The following is a 21,784-nucleotide window of genomic DNA, read 5'->3' as shown; positions in this document are numbered from 1 at the left end:
AGTTCAAGTTATTCATAATTTCATTTCATTCAAGACCTCAACATCACTGAATGCGTTTGGGATTAGCTGAATTGTGAGAAGCTGAAAATGCAACCAACTTCTAAGACTGAACTTTGGAGGCATGAACATAACATCCCTGCAGATTTCTTTCAAGACTGAAAGCAGGGCTCCGTAATGAAGCACTAAATACTGAAAAAGCAGATATTTAGTTGTTAAGGCTTCTGTGTAATTTACTGTTAAATATGTTTTCTTTTTTTTTACTGATGCTGAAAAATGTATAACTTGTACAGAATGTGGTCGTGTCAATGGGGACAAATACATTTCATACCGTGTATGTAATACTTTGTGTGTTTTATGTACTTTTATCCAGACAAACTAGCTGCCCACACATTTGTCTGTGCTGTTCTAGTAGTTGATTACATGGTGCTATTTTTTATCATGCATACATTCTTTGTCAGTGCTAGATTTGCTCAGACATAAGTTTTAGCAACATGCTACAGAAATTGAAACCAGTGAAGATGTGTTCTCCATTTAAAGCAGAAGGTCTTTTTTTTTTTTACCTGCCTTTCTTTATGGTGTTGCTGTACTGAAAGGGAAATGCTGACAGTATTGACTATAAATGAATGTACATTACAGATCCTACTGTGATGAATCTGTATTCAATCTTGCGATCGCTATTTGGTGCTATTTGGAGCTATTTGGTGCAGATTTGCTGTAGATTGATGAGGTTCCTGTCCTCCTATCCTTGATGTTTCTCCCTAGAAAGGAGGTACAATACATGAACAGAGTGAAAGTAGAACTCCCAGTTGTTTCTTTACACACAGAAGTGGATGATTTCATGATAAAATCTGTATCTGTGAATGATACCTGGAGACTGCTCTCCAACTTTCAGACCTTGGTGTGACCTATTTGTGAGAGCAAAGACAAACCCAAATGGGAGCAACCTTAATAGGGCTGAAAATTGGAGACCAGATAAAGCATCATTATTAATGTTTTTAATTAGGTATCAGGAAAAAAACCACAGCCCCTGTGGAGCTGGCTAAATTTAACATTAACTCTTTGTGGTTCCCCCTGGAGGCCCCTCTCAGACCCCGTCTCCAGAAACGGGAGTGTGTCTGTTCCTGCGTGTGTAGTGTGACACCGGATGCCCCTCCAAACCTGCAGCAGTCAGGTTCACCACCTGTTCTGCTGACTGTACAGTGCAATGGCTTTAAATCTGCACTATTTACATAACGTTTGGTGCATTTTCAGTAACAATGTTTGCTGTCAGTCAAATAAACAAATACATACAAATACAAATCTGTTACAAAGAACAGTTTACACAACAACATCTAACAATGCAGTTATTTATGTTAGATTTCGTCAGATTTTGCTGTTGAACAATACATTTAACATTATAGTGAAAGCTGCTAAGTACATTTGCGCTTTCCTATTGTACATTGGCTCTGTCTGGTCTGTATTTAAAGGGAAATTCCACTGATTTTTCAAAAAAATTCTGTATTAATAAGATGTAAACAAGGTCATTCAGAGTGGTTTGATGTAGAGAAATTTACAGTGTTAGTGATAGGAACCAGGGGCTGTGGTTCTGGTTCTAAATTGGAAAAGAGTTAATCAGCTAAGACCTTGGTAAGATCGGTTGGGTTTGCCAAAGAGAGAGCATCAACTTGCTTTTGAAGATCATTGATGTCACAATGCACATCAAATAAGATGCCGAAATGAAAATGATCACATATAGATGTCACTGTCCGTCAACTTTTAATATGCTTTTTGGATATTTATGGCTGGATTGTTAAACTGACTGTTCTGGCATTTAAAGTAACTGAATGTTCCAAAACATTAAATTATTAGATCATTAAAGTCATTTAAAATGTGCACTTTTTTGGAGGAACCTTTGGTGACCCTGGGCAGACACTCAGGTCACCCTTTGATTTGGCCATGATCAGAGGAAGATGTCTGGTTCCTATCACTACCACTGTGAATAACTCTGACCTGGTAAGTTACTCTAGAACAAAGCATTTCACACCAAACCACTCTGAATGACTTAGTTTACATCTTAATGATGCAATTATGCAGAAATTCAGTGTAATGTATTGTACTGTATTTATGAGCACTATTAGCACTGTTGTTCTGTGGAAACTATATATCATTCCTGTGATGAAACTATGATTTGACCCGACATGTTTTTACTGTTTCACACTTGACCGTGTGGTTTACATGTGGTTAGCATGTAAACACTCCAGCCAAAACCCAAAAATTAACCATTTCTTCATCTGTTGGAAATATCCTTGCTTGCCTCCTAGTGTGAGTTTTTCTACTTCAAAGACTTGAACACTCTCTGATGACATATGTTGAAGGTGGGAGGAACTTGTTTGAAAAGTCATTTTTTCCCATTAGCTGGCAAATACAGAAGGAAGCCAGAAAGCTAACGTTATTGCTAGGAAGCCGAACAGCTTAATGCTGTAATTGCGGAAACTCTTCTTAAATGATCATTTAAAAAGAGAGAATGGATTGCTCAGTTGACTGAAACGTCTTGTCAGAGGAGAAGAACAAGCTAAAGCAAGGATACCTGGCTAAATAAACCTTACCTCAGCTTGGCTCCTTTCTCTAGCTAAAAGGATTTTAAAAAAGGTAAATGGATGACTCAAATGATAAAAATGACCTGTCAGACCTGTCAGGAGGACAACAAAATAAACGCTAAACGTTTAAGGTAAAGCAAGGTTACCAGGCTAAATAAACCTAACCACAGGCTTTCATTTCTCAGGCTGAAAGGTTAAAAACGTCACCTGGAGTCCATTGTGTGCTCAGTGAAGACAAAATCAGTTTTCTTTACAGTTTTGTTAGCTTGTATGTATTTATCAGATCAGTGGCTAGGCTAGCAATGATGATTGGTGGACACAACAGGGATTCTCAACGTTTATATGGCGTATTACCACAATGCATGCTGGGTATTGTAGTGAGAGAACGCTGATGAACCGAAACAACTGAACGATATAAAACTATGAATTCTGTCAAACAGATGAGACTGAGGAACGTGATGCTGCGCTACAGAATACTTCCTAACACAGCAAACACTATATTAAACTCCAGTTTTAGGCCTTTTAAATTATCCAAATTTACACTTTCAGACTCAGGCTCATCTTTAAAGACAGACGGCCCAAAGCTAGTTAATTGTCCAGATCAGGCATACAGTACGATTTGGGCCATTTCCTAGCAGAAGCTCTAGTTTTATCACTTAGATTCTCTAACAGTGATACTTTTTTTGTCCTTGAAAACTGGATCACAGACTTACTGGAAAATTCCACTCACCTGTATAAGCCTAGAAATCATTTGATTTGTCGAATCTCTGTTGCTCTGAGACTTCTAACGTTCCTGAGGGTCTTCAGGCAGCAACCACCGGGAGATTTTTCTGGATTCGCATGAAGCAAATGTGATCTAATTATATCATTAATAGCAATTCAACAGTGTCACATGTGGATTGAAAGGGACTGATGGGGGTCTGCAGCACTTTTCTTTGCGCTCATTACTATTTTCCTGAATTATCTGCTGCTATCTGGGTTCTTTTTTAGCATTATTTTACTTATTTTACTTTGCAGACATGTTAAGCCTCATCAGTAACCTAAAAGGATTTTCCCTGAAAACTGATATATTTGCCTGAACTACCCACCAAATACCTTTATATACATACATATATATATATATATATATATATATATATATATATATATATATATATATATATATATATGTTTGAATGTTATAATGTTTGAAATTGCAATGTTTATTAAAGAAACACTCCAGTATTTTTCAATCTGATCTCTATCAGCCACAGACAATCAACCCTGGAGTTAGTAAAGACTAGCAGATTATAAAGACTATAACAGAAGCACCTGCCTATAGGCTTGTATTATAAGTGAGTTTGTAGTAGAAAGGTTTCCTAAGCACTGAGAAATGCCTAGAAGTTAGTGTCTCTTGTTATCAACCACATGTTACAGTTACAGCAGATAGAAATTAGGTTGAAAAACTGAAAAAATGAGGTTGAGGTACCCTTCAACCAAGCACCTTCTTATTGTTCTACGTGTTAGGTGTGGCCCTATTGCAACAATAATAGCAATACCCAGATTGAATTAAAGCAGGTTAGAGGTGTGCCCTTTCATGGTCTTTACCAAAAACTTAATGAGGTCATGATGTTAGGCTCCGCCCTACAGGTGTCAGTCTCCTGTGGGATGGCACCATCATAAAGAAGTGGGACAATGTCTCTGTCAGAAAGACAATCACTCCTCATCAGTTCTGTCGGAGCGAGTCTGAGCATCTTCTGCTCTGTTATCTCACTCGGTGAGTAGCTCTGATTTTTATTTTGCTTTTTATTTCACGCCTATCACGCCTGTGCCTTTAGTTAAGTCAAGCTCTTCTATGCAGACTGCTACACTGAGGAAAATCAGTGCTTTTAATTTACTTCAGTGTGTACATTGGTTCTAAATTACCAGATTCCATTGAAACACAATGACTGTCTTACCATTTACTTACTTTTAGCAATTCATATGGAACCAGTGTTCACATTTGAATCAAGAAAATTCACATTTTTAGTATAACAGCACTTGTTGGGCCACTTGGCATTAGATAAGAAACTTTACATGAAGTTGATTTGCTGTTAATAGTATTAATGCACTTGAGGTGTGTTCATTTTATTTAGGTTATGTAGTAAACAGGGTTGGGCTGAATACAGAAGATGTGTTTAGAAAACAGAAATCTGTACGAATTTACATTTGTAAAGGCAGTATTCAGAATCCAGTTACTTGTTCCACTTATAGTAGAATACTTTCAGAATATGTACCACTAAAGACAAAAAAATAGTCTCGAAATGAAGCACCATCATCGCATGGCACACTTCTTCATGAACACAGAAGTTTCTGCTAAAGCCTGAGTAGACTGATAAATCAATGTGATGATCGGTTATTAATCTCAGTGTTACTGAGCTCTGCTAAAGCCTGAGTAGACTGATAAATCAATGTGATGATCGGTTATTAATCTCAGTGTTACTGAGCTCTGCTAAAGCCTGAGTAGACTGATAAATCAATGTGATGATCGGTTATTAATCTCAGTGTTACTGAGCTCTGCTAAAGCCTGAGTAGACTGATAAATTAATGTGATGATGTTATTAATCTCAGTGTTACTGAGCTCTGCTAAAGCCTGAGTAGACTGATAAGTCACTGTGATGATGTTATTAATCTCAGTGTTACTGAGCTCTGCTAAAGGCTGAGTAGACTGATAAATCAATGTGATGATCAGTTATTAATATCAGTGTTACTGAGCTCTTTTGAGGGATGAACTGAACTTTACATTTCCTCAATAGTGGACATGTTTGTGAATGATTAGCTTAGAGTCAATTTTGTGAATTTTTCATGAAACATATTGACCAGTAACAGAGAGGATTAGTGTAAATGAAGTACAAATTGCAACAGTAGTTCCCCATGTGCCTAATCAAGGTGTATTCTAAATGCTTTGTTATGTATTGTAATGATATACACTACTGAAGACATTTAGGACAGTGTATTCAGTATTAAGCCATTGCCAATTTTTCCACCCCTAATCTGGTAGTAGAATTTAAACATGATACAGTTGCCGAGAGTATAACGACACACTCAAAATCAGCTTAATTCTCATTACTATTATCTAATGTGCAGGCATGTGTGTAGTTAGTAGACAAAGATAATAGACAAAAGGTGCCACAACTACCGAAGTCTGTTGTACTATTGGGAAAGATAATGCTTAGTGGTTTTCAGTAGGTCTTTGAAAGACCAGCAGGGCTTTGATATATGTGCTTTTGACTTTGCGTTTAACAATGATAAGGCATTTCAGCAGCTCAATCACTGCATTGAAGTCTCTGGAGGTTCTTTCAGAAATCAGACTCAATATTGTTTGCCATCAAGTTTTCACGTTTCAAAATGTATTGGCGACTCTCTTCAATCTATTTCCCACTCACAGTGTCCTTCAGTTGTCTGGCTTCTCATTCAGCGGTGCTATTCAGGAGAAAACTGCACACCCCCATACTGCCTACTTTATTTTCAATATACAATCACTGTACTGTCCTTAGGTTGTGACTGACCTGTAGAATGACCCACCAGTTTCCCACACTCACCACGGAGCAGAAGAAGGAGCTGCATGAGATAGCTCTGCGCATTGTGGCTCCTGGGAAAGGCATTCTAGCAGCTGATGAGTCAGTAGGTTAGTGCAACCTCTCAATCCATTCAGTCAGTAATAATGGTTCTTTACCTATGTTCTTAAAAACTAAACGGTTCCTGGATTGCTAGGAAAAACTTGTAATTGGTATAGAAGCTTTTTTAGGGCTCCAAAGGTTCCTTTGGGAACCAAAAGTGGTTCTTCTTTGGCATCACTCCAAAGAGCCACCCTTTATTTTTAAGAGTGCTTCTCCAGAATGAAGTCTGATTAGACATGTTTTATGAAAGTGGCCCCCAACGTTTTTTCTGCAGATCTAGCTTCCTGTAGAGATACGTTTGAGCCCTATTCTGCTACACCCTATTCAACTAATTGCCTAATTGATTGTAATCAATCTTCTCAGAAGTCGTTGATTAGTTGGGTCAGGTGTGATATAGGTAAGTTGGAACTGCAGATAAGGTGTCCAGATGTTCTGGAGAGGGCTCACTCTGTGTTTGATCTTTGTGAATGGTGCTACAGGCAGCATGGGCAAGCGTCTGAACCAGATAGGAGTGGAGAACACAGAGGAGAACCGCCGCCTGTACCGCCAAGTCCTCTTCACCGCAGACGACCGCATTGATAACTGCATTGGCGGAGTCATCTTCTTCCACGAAACGCTCTACCAGAACTCAGATGACGGTGTTCCTTTTGTTAAAATGATAAAAGACAAAGGAATTACTATTGGTATCAAGGTATGTGATCTCTAAGCAGAGTTTAGGACAAGGCCTTTTTCCACTTTTTCAGGCAAATAAACAGATAATAAAACTTTTCTTCAGAACTGACTTGAAATGCAGCATTGACTTGTTGCTGGCTTTCTGTCTCGTAACATTTTCCTTCTTTTTAAACATTATATGTTGCATTGCATGTGACACTAGTGGTAAAAATGCCAGGAAATTACTGAATTGTTGAGCCAATGTATCCATATCTTAAATGTTACATTTCTTTGGGTTGATGTGTTCTATAAGCTCATCTATAAGCAAATGTGAAGGAATATTTCAAATTGATCAAAGCATATAGTTAAAAAGTGGGATTTTATCACTTAATTTATCATATTAGCATGTCTTTTGGTAACGTTAGACTAAAGAAAACATTAGAAAATCAAAATGTAATTGTGAATAAAAGTAAAAAAAAATCAAATAGGTACCGTGAGATGTTCATTGAAGTTATAACTACAGTAGTGTTAGCAATCACTGTTTTTATTGATGTAAAAAAAAACGTTTGTTGTAGACAAGTGTATAAAATTACACTAATCTAATAGCCCTGTGTGTTAGTATGTCCAGAATGTATGTCCAGAATGATGTATAGTATTGAGAATGAAGTTAGAATACAAGTAACATCCAGAAACCATCACATTTCCAAAGAGGAGAATCTCAAGACAGATAACTATCATTAAAAATCTTTTTAAATGATTATAACGGTATGTTTTTTATAATTTAACAACTTCTTCTTCACTGAATTCTTAGAGTGTTGAATGAAACACCTAAAAGTACCTTTTGGTGGATAATTTGTGATGTTTAAATCAACATAGTATCATTAATATGGCAAGTGATTCCGAATTTTTGAATGTGTTTAAAAATTTTGCAAAATGTTAGGTTAAAGAACAAAACAGCATTGAGTAAAGCTTTCCAAACGTGTTCTCTGAACAACAATTTGATCGCTGTAGATGATTACATGCTAAAGAAAAAGAAGTCAAACTTGAGTATGTCACCTTTTTTATCTTTATTTTGTCCCAAAGGTTGATAAAGGAGTAGTTCCCCTGCCTGGAACTAATGGCGAAACTACTACACAAGGTCAGTCAAAGACTTCATTATCTATCTAGTTCTAAGTTTAGATGGCATGATGCTACTTTTCTTTTCTGATACCAATGTAGAAATCTTGAGTATCAGACGATACAGATCCACTATTTTTTAACTAATAAGCTTTAAAATGAGAATTTTAATTGAACATTATTCAATATTGGCAATCATGCATTTAGATCTCACACAGCTGGTCAACATACAAAGGATTTTAAGATAGATTTTCTACATAAGTCCACATCAGGGTCCAAAGATTCTAGAATCTTTCACACCAAACCACACTAAACCACTCTGAATGATTTTGTTGATGTGTTAACCATTTAAATGATGCAGAAATTTTGAAAAATTGGTGGAGTTCTACTTCAACTACAAAACACTTCAAGGCAGATTAACTCCCTGCTGAAACTCCAATCACTGATAGATGAGGTTATCAGATGTAGAAGCAGAAGATTTCAAACAATCTGCCCTGGGAAATTTGTGGGTGATTTAAAATGAGCTATTTTAGTCTTAAACACAGTGCTACCCCACAGGAAGAGATACATGGCTAACACAGCTACCATGACACCACACGGAGTAAGTAAGTGGTATTTCAGACTAGATTTGTTACAGTATAAGACCGAATTACATCTTTTTCTCCTCTGATATCTAATACTGCATTTTCCACTGGTACAGTACTTCTCCACATTGCCATTGCTTTAGTTAGCTCTGCTGTTAACTCTGACTAAAGCTCTAAATGGATGTGCTCTGCAGGGCTGGATGGACTGTCGGAGCGATGTGCTCAGTATAAGAAGGATGGAGCTGATTTCGCAAAGTGGCGCTGCGTGATGAAGATCAGTGACACCACCCCATCTCAACTATGCATTACAGAAAATGCAAATGTCCTTGCTCGGTATGCTACCATCTGCCAACAGGTAAAGTGTGAGTCCAATTAATGTTGTTAACGCAGTTAAATTTGTTTTTTGGCTTAGAAAACGGACATTCAGGTGATATTTCCAATTTTCTTCCAGCATGGGATTGTACCCATAGTGGAACCTGAGATTCTGCCTGATGGAGATCATGACCTGAAACGCTGCCAGTTTGTTACAGAAAGGGTTGGTGTCAATCCGTCATTAATGTCGTTGTTCCACATGACACAGGGTAAAGATCATTGAAATCATTATATATTGCTCCATATGTGTTCTCCAGGTGCTTGCAGCAGTCTACAAGGCCATGTTTGATCATCATGTGTATCTGGAGGGAACCCTGCTTAAGCCCAACATGGTAACCCCTGGACATGGCTGCCCCACCAAATTCAGTGCTGAGGAGGTTGCCATGGCAACAGTCACTGCCCTACGTAGAACCGTCCCTCCTGCGGTCACAGGTGCGGTTACGTTGCTCCACATGGTTACACTGGTCTTCAGTTCACTGGAATACATAGCATATGATGCTAAATAATGTCTGCTTCCAGGAGTGACCTTCCTCTCTGGAGGCCAAAGTGAAGAAGAGGCTTCCCTCAACTTAAACGCCATCAACAACTGCCCGCTGGTGAAGCCCTGGGCACTCACCTTCTCTTTTGGCCGAGCCCTGCAGGCCTCTGCCCTGAAAACCTGGCGCGGCCAGAGAGAGAATCAAAGTGCTGCCACTGAGGAGTTCATCAAACGTGCAGAGGCATGTTCTGTTCAGTCTGAGTCTCATCATGATCTGTGCAATACATACGATTTTAATAAAACATACTGAAAAACTAAAACATGTTCTATAAGGAGAGACAGGCAAGCTTTACATTCTTTTCATGATTCCATCTCATTGTTTTACATAGTGGGTTCAAACATGAGTTCCAGTTTTTAAGAATCCCAAGCAGTAATTCCATCATGATGTTTTACAAATTGGGTCGAAGCAAGGATTCTAGTTTCCAAGAATTCCAAGCAACAACCCATTATTCCATCAAACTATTTATAAATACAAACATGAATTCCATGCAAGAATTGCAGTTTGTGTTTTTCGATCATGTTGTTTTACAGACTAGGTTGAAGCAAGGATTCCAGTTTCTAAGAATTCCAAGCAAGAATTCATAACTCAGTTTCATTGTTTTACAAATTGGGTTCAAATACGAATTCCAGTTTCCCTGAATTCCATGCAGGACTTCCAATTTGTGAATCCATCACATTGTTTTACAGATTGGATTGAAGCGAGGATTCCACTTTTCAATAATTCCAACTCAGAATTCCATCACACATTGTTTTACAAACTGAGTTGAAGCAAGGATTCTAGTTTTCAAGCATTCCAGGATTGTAGATTCCAAGAATTCCGAGCAAGAATTTCAACTCATTATTCCATCTCATTGTTTTACAATTGGGTTCAAAGATGAATTCCAGTTTCCATGAATTCCATGCAAGAATTCCAATTTGTGAATCATCATGTTGTTTTACAGATTGGTTGGAAGTAAGCATTCCAGTTTCTAAGAATTCCAAGCAAGAATTCCAACTCATAATTCCATTTTGTTGCTTTATAAATTAGGTTGAAGCAAACATTGTTCTTTCCAAGAATTCCAACTCATGAGTTAATCATGAGACATGTAACACTGACATAGTTTCACAAATTGGGTTAAATTGTGAAGCAAGCATTTAGATTAGTATAAAAGACAGCGATATTACTGCTGCCAAGATTTTGCGAAAAAAACAAATCATATTTTTTTTCTTGTAAATCTTGTATTTCAAAAGACAGAGCGAGGAAGCAAGCAGGAAAGAGACAGCAACAAGGGCAGTAGTCCAATCTCACAAGCTAATAACTAATTTATTAACTTGACAGTGTATGTCTGGGTGCCCTGAGTGCCCTGCATTTGTATTTAGTCTCGTTTAGTCCAGGATTTACCTAATAAACGTCAGGTCAATATGTCTACACGAGGCCCAGGAATACAGATAACTACAGTTAACTTATAAGATAAATAAATTAATCTAATATTGCAACTGCAATGTTGATCAGTGCACTCCCTGCAAAATAAAAGATCATCTATGGGATGCAAATCCTAAACAAACCTATTCTTTGTTCGCTTTCAATCTCATTCTGACATTTTTCTTCTGCTTCTTCAGATCAACAGTCTGGCAACTCAGGGAAAGTACTCTGGAGGTGGAGACAGCAGCGGAGCCACTGGCCTCTCCCATTACCTCTCTAGCCACGCATACTGAAATGCTACCAAATGTTATCCTTCTGTGTTTCCTGAGATATAGCCAATTCCACTGCCATAGAAATGAATTTAATGCAGGTATATATTCCTTCGAGCTGTATCTTAGATTCAAGACGTTGCTGTTGTACACAGATAATTTTCAAACTAAATCAGTGTATGAGCTGACATTTGAGAGGACTACACTCTTTTCATCCAGTAAAAATAAATTGTAAGTTGTCATGTTCCCTCTACTGCTGAGTATAACAAATAAAAAGAGTATGTAGCTTCTTATAGCTTCAGAGTCAATTTAAGACGAAGCTCATAAGTTATGATTAATTTATAAGCTCAAAACAGAGAAAATGAGTATCATATAGATTAAATGATAATGCAATAGTGATTCATGTCCCGCAACCGACAAAATGAGTTTTCTCTATAGATTTGAGATTTGTGAGAGGGGGTCTAACTTGTGCCATGCTTGTGTGATCCAGCCTTTCATAACTGCAGTGCTTTACTGAAACTTTTGATGTGGTGGACTGCATTCATGGAGAGAACCTATGCTAAGTACCTGCTAACTGTGTTCTTTTGGTAAGTGTTGTGGTATCCAGTGTGAAAAAACAGAGCAATTGTTGTAAACTTATAAAACATACATTAATAAAATGTGAAAATAATGCAGTGTCTGACGCAACTACCTTTGTGCAGTATGTCTTTGCTAATCATAAGGCCTGTTCCTACAAACACCGCATTAGCGATACTATCTGTAGCCTAGTTGGCCTCAGTAGGCCGCAAATACACAATCACAATGAAGCTCATGCTATATCAGCTACAGCTATTAGCTTTTTATTTCAATAAATCAGTCATTCCTATCCTCCAGATCTGTTTTTCTTTCATTAGCTAGCTACATTTTGAAAAATAGATCATATAAATATGCTACAACATCAGCTACAAGGAAAGTTTGATTTTTTCTTTTATTATTTTTTATTAAATTTTGATAATGTACCTAATTTCATTACAAATTGAACAGGAATATGAACCAGTTGTTAGCATTAGCTATTGTCTGCAATTCCCCACCAAATAGATCAGGGCATTTATTAACACAAAACATAAAAAAAAAGCATGTAATTAAGCTTTTATTGCGTCTACGACCCAAAATTAAAGGAGAATTCTACATTTCAACATATTTGCATAATTCCGTCGTTGCGATGTAAACAAGGTCATTCGTAGTGGTTTGATGTGAAATGCTTCACTGTAGAGAAACGTACAGACTTTCTTTCAGTTTTCTTTACACTGGTGGTGATAGGAACCAGGGGTCATCATGTCTACAACACAAATATTGGCATTTTATTTACTATCCAAAACTACAAGTGAACCTACACTCTTCTGAATTTTAACATGTAATGGTGATGTTGGTAAAATAGTTGACACTTTAAAAAATACGTTTTCTTTTGGGGCTATTTTGCATTACAACGTCCTGCATGAACAACTCTGACTGAATTAAATCGATGTAATAACAAGACGTTTTAAATCAAAACTTTATCACAAAACTGTCTTAAAGATTTCAGGCATCCGCCGCGCATTCATAACCATTTCCTGTAGCCACTTTCAGCGTCAAACTCTTCAGCTGTCTGGTTTCTATCACCACCACTGTGAATAATTCTGACTCTGTAAGTATCTCTATAATGGAGCATTTCACACCAAACCACTCAGAATGACCATTTAATTATGCAGAACTTCTGAAAAATTCCCCCTTAGTACACCTAAAGGATGTTTACGGGACTACTTTTTGTCTCGGATGTAGCTGGTACGTCTGCGGTTGTGCATTTAATGCCCACAGTGTGCGGAATCCCTCCGCACTACTGAAGCGCGGTTAGTGAAGAGGAAGCGGAGAGCTGCTCTCAGGCGGAGTGCGGACCACGTTCTTGCTGCTGTGAGCTCCGGACAAAAGTTGGGACAATACAGCGGCGTCTGAGCGTTTTACTGTTTGGAGGTATTGTACATGAGTTTTCGGGTGCGCTGTGCATCGCAAGCATCTTTCTTGTGCAAGTTCTGAGCTTGCGTAACTAATCCGTTTGTTTGGTTTGCGACAGGAAAGTCGCGCTCTCTTGTTCAGAGATGTCTGGCGGAGTGATCCGAGGCCCCGCTGGTAGCAACGACTGCCGGATTTATGTGGGGAATCTCCCGCCTGATATCCGCACCAAGGACGTCGAAGATGTGTTTTACAAGTATGGAGCGATTCGAGACATCGATTTGAAAAACCGACGAGGCGGGCCGCCGTTCGCCTTTGTGGAGTTTGAAGACCCCAGGTAATTAATTCCCAGCAGCTCGGTGTGCTCGGGCTAAGCTAAGCTAGTTAGCTACGATTGTGACTACAATGTTTGCTGTGCAAACTGGATTCGTTAAGCAATGTAATATCATTTTCACTTAACCTTTTATATGTTTGACCTGTATCTGCGGTTACTCGACGTTTTTGGGAGGTGTAGCTTAGATATCCCGCTAGCTGTCTTGTTTGTGTTTTGCGCGATAGCTAACGCTAGCTAGGCCAGCCTCACGCTGGGCTAGTTAACGCTACCTGGCTAGCAGCTAATGCTAAATGTTATTATTCTCAAGCTAACGTTAGTTAGCTGGGTTAGTTTTGTATCTGAGAGCTGTATGAAGCACCACTTTATTACATAAATTGTAGACTTTTACTTTCTTATTGAATGACCCCCATTTCCGTTAGCTCAGTTGGGTGAAGGTTAACGTATTGGCTAAGTAACGTTTGAAATGGACCTAACGTTAGCTCGCTTAGCTAGCTACGGCACTCAACCCGCCTCTTACTACGGCTAGCTAGAGCTAGCTAACAGCAACTGTTCCACACTTATTCAGTAGCTTTCAATAGTTCTGATTTAATAGATTCAGTAAACCTTTATGTTTTAATCCCAAATTGTACGTGGTGGTCGGATTGGGTTTGTTGTATCTGAACTGAATGTAAATTCTAACCGAAATTGATTTTAGAAGGTAATTTACTCTGCTACAGGAGCTGTAAAAATCACCTTGTTTTTCAGAGATGCCGAGGATGCTGTGTATGCTCGGGACGGCTATGACTACGACGGGTACAGGCTCCGAGTGGAGTTTCCGAGAAGTGGACGCGGTATGGGTAGAGGAGGTTTTGGAGCAGGGGCACCCAGGGGCAGATACGGACCCCCATCCAGACGCTCTGAATACAGAGTGATTGTTTCGGGTAAGAACACAACCTCCATCAAATGAGCTGCACTAGGTGGACCATGTAAACATTTAGTGGCATTGTACGTTAGCTTTGTTATTTACACTGTGGTAGAGGATGGTGTGTGTATGTATATAGGAATGCAACTTCCACTTGAGATAAGCAACATTTTTGTTGATTCCAGGCCTCCCACCAAGCGGCAGCTGGCAGGATTTGAAGGATCACATGCGTGAAGCAGGTGATGTATGTTATGCTGACGTTTTCCGAGATGGAACTGGTGTGGTGGAGTTTGTGCGCAAAGAAGACATGACCTACGCGGTTCGAAAGCTGGATAACACTAAGTTCCGATCGCATGAGGTAGGTTTGAGATTTTAATTAGGACTTTTGGATGTACATGTCTTAGCTTTGGATTTTCTTTAAGGTAAGCATATCTCATGTGACATGATTGGGTATGGATCCCTATTGTTTTGCCAGTCACTTTACGACATTGTGAATTGGAGAATTTCAGATGGCATCTAATGAAATAAAGATATTCGTTAATTTGGAGATAAAGCCTAGTATGGATCTTCATGTTGTATCCAAATCCCAATGTCAGACATGATTGTGCTGCCCATCCTGTTAAGTGTTCATGTATAGCCTTCATTGAAGACTGCCACTCGGCAAAAAAAGCAAGAAACTTGCACTGTTAAAAGATGACTAAAAAATGTTTGTGTTGAGCGACTGAATAGTAATTGGTAAGTATTTTAATAACACAAGCCTGGATTTTGGTTGTGCTGTGTGCTCAGAGGAAAGTTTTTGTGTCTCAGGGGGAAACTGCATACATTCGAGTGAAAATGGATGGTCCGCGCAGCCCCAGCTATGGAAGATCGAGGTCCAGGAGCCGCAGTCGCAGCAGGAGTCGCAGCCGCAGCAACAACCGTAGCCGCAGCTACTCACCACGGCGTGGCCGAGGGTCTCCTCAGTACTCTCCTCGCCACAGTCGCTCTCGCTCTCGATCCTAAGCCTTCCACTCTCACCACCTCTGTGGTGCTTTTGGTTTCCTGCCCCTCTGTTTTTGGTGAAGCTGTTGACTCATCCTATTTTACCTTCTCCCCCCAACCTCCCCCCCTGCATTGAGTACTAGTTTTATTTTTTCCACCTTCATTTTCCTGATTTGGTCCTCTGAATGTTGTCTACGTGTCCTGCCCTCCACTTCCATTTCTCATCCATCCACCCCACCTTATCTCCCCAAACCCATCTAAATTCTTTTAAGAATGTGTTTTAAAGGACTGCTCACACGCCCTCCCCCTATCTCACCTTTCGTTTGTCCTTTTTTGATGATGAAATGGAACTCTCATTGACCAAACAAAGGTTGCTTAATGCCTCTCAATATTTTGGTAAATGTCATGTACTGTCTTTCATGAGGGTGGGTTCATAAAAGTTGTATTTTACCCTGTCTTCCTCTAGTCATTTGACAAAGGATGAACTGATACTTTGTAATAAAGGACTGCCGAATCCATTTGTTGAGTTACAGGTTGAAGTTTATAAACGGGGGTCCTCTGTTATCACAGTGAATGCTTCTTTACCAGCAAACTTAAGTGGTATTACTCTTCCTCCTGCGTCTGTGTAGAAAGTGACCTTATGGCACTTATAGCTATGTTGACAGTCCAGATTAGATGTATTCATGTTATCTGTACTTTTTACATACAAGATGGCCTTTGGGGCAAATCAGGCTAGAGACCGAAGGCGTACATACTTAAAGTTTGGGCAGGCTCTGATGGTAGATGAAGAGCATGGTTTGCAACAATAAGCCAGGATAATTTTTTTTTTCCACTAGAATGCAATATGCATGCATTACAGAAGGAATTTTAACCAGAAAGTGTTTCTAACTCTCTACCTTTTTCTTGGTTTTGCTGGTATTTTAAGGTTTGGATTGGAGGAGAGGCTCAGTGGATGCCGGCTCATTGGGATCAGTTCATAATGAAGATAGGATAGGGAATGCTGGATACAAGGAACAATTTCTCCAGGATCGTAGGATTTAAGACCGAGCAGTTCAAGTTTTACCAAAAGTTTTACACTTTTTTTTTATTTTTTTCATTTGGAACCTTACCCAACATTTTACCCTTGGTATTTTCACTCACTTTGGAGGAACAGATGCTGGAGCAATCATTTGGGATGGAATCAACAGAAGCAGTCTGGTAAATTGAGGGAAAATTTGGGATTAGGGGTGAAACTCAGGCAATTCTAGATTCTCACTGCCCCTTGGTGGGCAGTAATGGATGCTTTTACATCGCTAGCTTTTTATTTGGTTATTTTTTTAGTGAACAGTTGCCTCAATAAAAGATACATTGATATATAAAGAGTGTCCTTTTTATTTTTGGAGAATATTGTGTGTAGTTTATAATTTAAGCACCAAAGCTGTTACAGCAGCTGTACTTTTGCCACAGATCATAATCTGGTATAATATGCCAGCTTCAACTATCACACATTATAAAGCAAGGAGCCTGAATTAATTTAGTATGGCAGAGCCATCAAATTGATCAACTAGTGACTCATTAGCTGATCTCACCATCATGCTGGGTGGTCACTTCTTATGAATGTTAGTATTACAAGGGCTACCATAAATTCTCCAGAGAGCATGTTCAGATTCTCTATACTCTTAATAAAGGGAATGGTTCTATTTAGAGTTCTATATAGAACCGTTTCATGCTTAAATGATTCTGGTTCCTCAGATTGATGGAGAATGTGTTGTAAATGGTTCTATATGGTACCAAAAAGTTATGCTATTATGATGTCAAGCTTTTATCAACAGAAGAACCCTTTTTGGTGCTATGTAGAACCATTTTCAAAAAGGTTTTATAAAAAAACACATTCTCTGAAGAAACATTTAAGCACGAAACGGATCTATGTAGAATTCATGGTTCTATATAGAACCATTACCTTTATTAAAGAACCATTGAAGAACAATCTTTTAAAAGAGTGTCTAGTTCAGGCAAATCTTTTATCTTGGAGGGCCAGAAAGACCAAACATTGCAGAAATAAAGAAGGAAGGTATGTGTACAACCGAGGTACTCAGGTAATTTTCATAATATACTGAATTCAGTTTTAATAGAAAAGAAATATGAGCTGTAGTTGTATAGATAAGATAGTGACAATGTAGTGTCATTAGGTGAGGGCATGAGATTAGGGTGGGTTTCTGGGGGGGGGGTCAGAATAAACGTCCTCACTCTGGGCAGAACTGCTCGAGCTGTGTCCACTATCGAACCTTATGTTTACCTTTATTTCCCAAATGTATCTTCAGGTTCAGTTCTCCTCCAGTAAGGCTGCTTCTGAGCGGCTCGGCGCTCCTTTTCGAGCTCGAATGAAAACCTACCTGGTATCGCGTTTCGCTCGCTCTCCGGTCAAAGATGCATTGTGGGTTGAAATAAGATGCTGGTAGAGCGGCGCAAGAGGAAAATGCCTACAACGAAGGCAGAGCTGCTCTCCAGCCAATGGAAAGCGGTGTGGCGGACAGCGCTGTAAAGGGCGAGGGATCCAGCGGGCAGCAGAGTGAGCGCTCGAGTTGGTCTTTATTGAGCCTCATCTCAGCAGGAGAAGGATTTTCCCACCTCGAAGCTCGAGCTGGTGTCCGTTCGCTGACAGCCCGCTGTGTTATCGACTGAAGGTGAGTGCTGAGCTAGTTTAGCCCATCCAGGTTAATCTGAATGATAATGCACGCTGAGTGTCACACAAAGTACTTCAGTCCGGTAATGAAAGACTGCAGTTTAAGTCGATTCGACGCAAAATTGCTAGTTAGTAATGTCTGCCCGTTTGAGGAGGCCTCTGAGAGACCGACTGAGATTATGTGCACGTGAATAATCAGGATAATGGTGTTGGAAGCTGCGGACGAGGCTTTCAAATCACTGCTGCTGGGCTCCTCAGCACCTTCAAGCAGTTTTATTTAAAGGGGAACTCCACCGACTTTTCAAAATGTCTGTATGTTTCAGCGATTGGGATGTAAACGAAGTCATTCAGAGTGGTTTGATGTGAAATGCTTCATTGTAGAGAAACTTATTGACTCAGATTTCTTCACAGTGGTGGTGATAGGAACCAGGGGTCACGATGTCTACAGCACAAACAGAGCCATTTTATTTCCTATCCACAACCACCAGTGAACCTACACGTGTCATGTGAACGTTGATGATGGTTAAAATAATGGCCAGTCTGATGAAACAAAATTTCTTTGGGAACTATTTTGCATTGGAACACCCCTCCACCATGAATGGATTAAAATAAATTGATTGAAATACATTTTAGACCCCACCTATTGTAAAACAATGTCTCAGACATCAGACAGTGTTCATAAGCATTTCATGTAACAGCTTTCTGTAAGGAGCTTTAAAAGGTGGACGTCTGGTTCCTATCACCAACACTGTGAACAACTCTTAAGTTTCTCTAGAACTGAGAATTTCACACCAAACCTCGCTGAATGACTTTGTTGACTTGTTCACCATCTAATTATGCACAAATTCTGAAAAGTTGGAGTTCCCCTTTAAGTTGGTTGGGCTCAGGTTTCTTCAGGCTTCATCAAAACATCCGGCCAGAATAAGAAAGTCAATAGGCAGCTATGGGCAGCGCAAAGCTCTGACGTTACCTACGGGCTCTCCCCGACTGGATGTCCATCACTGCGAGCTGATAAAGATCAGTTAATGAATGAGAAGTTAAATGAGCTGCTTTCTCGTCGTTTAGAGGCTGAAGTGTGGCACGGCATGTTTTTGGTTATTTATTTCTTTTTTTTATCAGCATGATGCTGAAGTTGGCCTCTCGTTCGCCAGCTCGTTGTTCGAATTGTCCGTTCCACCTTAAATGGTGCAGCAGTTCCATTTTTCACGGGCGCCAGAATGGAGCTGCTGCACCATTTAAGGTGGAACTGATAATTCGAATAAGAAGGCAGCCTGAGCTTCGTGCACGGATTGGCAGTGTTTCTTTCTGGCACCTCATGGTCGTCACTCCGTGAGATGATGAGGTCATTTGAGCGGCTGAAATGTAAACTAACAGGCCTTTCACGGCCGCTGAAGGGCCTTTTTTGGTTTCTACAAGCTGCAGAGTCTATGAGGCCATTTTGACTGTATACTGGCCGAGCGCTGAGAATACTGCAGGACGTGAATGGTTTTGGTGTTGTGTATGTGTGAGGGAGGCAGAGCTGGTGCCCGGTAAAGGGCTGAACTGAAGGACCCATTAAGGACTTACTTGATTCTTACTGTGGCGTATCTGGTGTCACCGAATTACCCTAACAAACCAGAGGCTTTAGTGAGTTGCAGTCTGCTGGGAGTTCGCCTGGCACTGTGAGAAGAACCTAAAACCTGCTCCTGAAAGGGCTCTCTGTTCAGCACTTGGGCTGGCGGTATTTGTTAGAGTAGCAGTGGAGGCTGAAGTATTTGCTGGTGATTTACATAATCGAATTGTATAGTCTTAAAGGGGAATACCACCAATTTTTCAAAGTTTCTGAATAATTCAGTCCTTGAGATGTAAAAGGTCGTTCAGAGTGGATTGACTTGAAGCGGTTAATTGTAGAGAAACTTAGACTCTGATTTCTTTTCTTTTTTCAGTGGTGGTGATAGGAACCAGAGGACACAATGTTTACAACGCAAATATAGCCATTTTATTTACTATCCAAAACCACCAGTGAACCTGCATGTGTCTGCTGAGCTTTTACATGTAATGATTTTAAAATAGTCAGGAAAAAAAAAATAAAAAAAAAAGTTTTCTTTGGGGACTGTTTTGCCTTAAAACACCCTCCATGTACCCTTCCACCAAGAATGGATTAATATACATCTTAAGCCAAAACATTATCATAAAACAATGTGGCAGCATATTTATAACCATTTAGTGTAAACCTTGTCTGAGGGAGCTTTCAGAGGCATTAAACGCTTTGGATGTCTGGTTCCTATCACCACCACTGTGAACGGTTCTGACTCAGCAAGTTTCTCTAGAACTCAACCATTTAATTGTGCAGAATTTTTGAAAAATTGATGGAGTCCCCCTTTAATCTTTGTCTTCCATTTTTCAAGCATAATGACTGACAGGAAAGCTGTGATCAAGAATGCTGACATGTCCGAGGACATGCAGCAGGATGCAGTGGACTGTGCGACACAGGCCATGGAGAAGTACAACATAGAGAAGGACATTGCAGCGTACATCAAGAAGGTGGGCTTAAAAAAGCAGCAGTTCAGCCTGGTTGAAATCATGACTAATGCAGTTAAGATGGCCGTTGAAAGGTTGGTCACCGAAGTTATTTCTGTTTCTCTACATTGCAGGAGTTTGATAAGAAGTACAACCCAACATGGCACTGCATTGTGGGAAGGAACTTCGGCAGCTACGTCACCCATGAGACAAAGCACTTCATCTACTTCTACTTGGGGCAGGTGGCCATACTCTTGTTCAAATCTGGCTGAAGCTCCACAAGAGTAGATTTTTCTTTTTTTTTTCTGTTTATTTCTCTCCCAACATGGACCGAGATGCACTAGTGGCTGATGTCGTATCTACCTACACGCTACCAATGTTAAATCAGACCATACCATGCCTATGCTGACTGTGCATAACTGCATGGACCGTATACCATACTAATTGTGTATATCTTGCAGTTCAGTTGCTTTTTCATTATTTGCTCCATGTTTATTAGGAGAGGTTTTTGTTTATGGTCCTGGCAGGTTCGTTCAAGCACAGGAGCTGTAAAGGCAGGTGTGATCTTTTGATGGAATAAAGCAGAGCTAAAAATAGGATATATGAAAAATGCGTTAGCACTTCTATTTTTCTTCCGAGAGATGTATTTTCTTTAAGTAACCATTCTGTATAGCCTGTATGGTTCTAATGAACATCATGAGTCATATCTGTACCATGGTGGAGGTGGAGAACAATGGAAACGAGTCTTGTATATGCTAGAGTAGAAGGCGCTAGGTCTTTATCTAACCTCAGAAGAATGTCCTGATCTTTGTTCCATGTCATCTGTTAGGAGAGGGAAGTTGTCTGGGAAATGGGTGACTTATGCACAAATGAAGGTTTATTCTGTGAAGCTTTTCCAGTTTGAAACGTCTTACCGAATGTCTACTGTGACAAGAGCTGAGGAATGTGTATTATTAGAATAATGTAAGATATCTAAATGATTAAACTAACTGTTGTTGTTAAGTATATTTTCAATGCAGTTTTTTTTGTCTTATTAGTAATGTGTACGTTACCTGAATGTAAAGGGACTTAAAGATGAATGCGCAACTTATTTTCCCACTCCTGAGTGTCTTCCTGGATTTTTGGCAAGGCATATCCATTAAGAAATGATCAGATTCATTATCTGCATGTTTTTCTTTCCCTATTTGTGCTCATTACCCGTCTGTAACTGGCTAGTCGGCCCTGTGGCGCTTCCTTTGTTCACAGGCTTGTGAGACAACACTTACGCTCCATTTCACTGTACCCTCTCAGGTACTG

At 39.6% G+C, this 21,784-nt stretch overlaps 3 protein-coding genes across 3 annotated transcripts; all 3 read left to right on the top strand.

The window, feature by feature from the left end:
• The first annotated feature begins 4,230 nt into the window (after positions 1-4,230).
• Positions 4,231-11,836, top strand: aldoca (aldolase C, fructose-bisphosphate, a). The gene is made up of 9 exons (XM_036559435.1): positions 4,231-4,332; positions 6,092-6,222; positions 6,694-6,905; positions 7,949-8,003; positions 8,760-8,920; positions 9,017-9,100; positions 9,195-9,369; positions 9,457-9,656; positions 11,075-11,836. Exons 2-9 carry the CDS (start codon positions 6,111-6,113, stop codon positions 11,168-11,170), a joined length of 1,095 nt encoding a protein of 364 aa, XP_036415328.1. The 5' UTR covers positions 4,231-4,332; positions 6,092-6,110; the 3' UTR covers positions 11,171-11,836.
• Positions 11,837-12,989: 1,153 nt separating this feature from the next.
• On the top strand, positions 12,990-16,686 carry srsf1a (serine and arginine rich splicing factor 1a). The gene is made up of 5 exons (XM_036559408.1): positions 12,990-13,132; positions 13,233-13,448; positions 14,190-14,365; positions 14,532-14,704; positions 15,154-16,686. The coding sequence occupies exons 2-5, from the start codon at positions 13,258-13,260 to the stop codon at positions 15,346-15,348; spliced, it is 735 nt and encodes a 244-aa protein (XP_036415301.1). The 5' UTR covers positions 12,990-13,132; positions 13,233-13,257; the 3' UTR covers positions 15,349-16,686.
• Positions 16,687-17,561: 875 nt separating this feature from the next.
• Positions 17,562-21,377, top strand: dynll2a (dynein, light chain, LC8-type 2a). The gene is made up of 3 exons (XM_036559422.1): positions 17,562-17,990; positions 20,377-20,512; positions 20,623-21,377. Exons 2-3 carry the CDS (start codon positions 20,381-20,383, stop codon positions 20,758-20,760), a joined length of 270 nt encoding a protein of 89 aa, XP_036415315.1. The 5' UTR covers positions 17,562-17,990; positions 20,377-20,380; the 3' UTR covers positions 20,761-21,377.
• Positions 21,378-21,784: the final 407 nt, after the last annotated feature.

The sequence above is a fragment of the Colossoma macropomum genome, unplaced genomic scaffold (assembly GCF_904425465.1).
Source record: "Colossoma macropomum unplaced genomic scaffold, Colossoma_macropomum, whole genome shotgun sequence".
Taxonomy (NCBI): domain Eukaryota; kingdom Metazoa; phylum Chordata; class Actinopteri; order Characiformes; family Serrasalmidae; genus Colossoma; species Colossoma macropomum.
Note: the sequence above shows the minus strand (reverse complement) of the source record. Positions and strands in the feature narration are given on the sequence as shown.

What these genes read in the sequence shown, in the direction of transcription:
- srsf1a (XM_036559408.1), top strand. Translation starts at nt 13,258, where the DNA reads ATGTCTGGCGGAGTGATCCGAGGCCCCGCTGGTAGCAACGACTGCCGG. An exon ending in ATACAGAGTGATTGTTTCGG is followed by an intron (nt 14,366 to 14,531) that starts GTAAGAACACAA and finishes TGTTGATTCCAG; the next exon opens with GCCTCCCACCAAGCGGCAGC. An exon ending in CTAAGTTCCGATCGCATGAG is followed by an intron (nt 14,705 to 15,153) that starts GTAGGTTTGAGA and finishes TTTGTGTCTCAG; the next exon opens with GGGGAAACTGCATACATTCG.
- dynll2a (XM_036559422.1), top strand. Translation starts at nt 20,381, where the DNA reads ATGACTGACAGGAAAGCTGTGATCAAGAATGCTGACATGTCCGAGGAC. An exon ending in TTGCAGCGTACATCAAGAAG is followed by an intron (nt 20,513 to 20,622) that starts GTGGGCTTAAAA and finishes TCTACATTGCAG; the next exon opens with GAGTTTGATAAGAAGTACAA.
- aldoca (XM_036559435.1), top strand. Translation starts at nt 6,111, where the DNA reads ATGACCCACCAGTTTCCCACACTCACCACGGAGCAGAAGAAGGAGCTG. An exon ending in TGGCGAAACTACTACACAAG is followed by an intron (nt 8,004 to 8,759) that starts GTCAGTCAAAGA and finishes TGTGCTCTGCAG; the next exon opens with GGCTGGATGGACTGTCGGAG. An exon ending in AGTTCATCAAACGTGCAGAG is followed by an intron (nt 9,657 to 11,074) that starts GCATGTTCTGTT and finishes CTGCTTCTTCAG; the next exon opens with ATCAACAGTCTGGCAACTCA.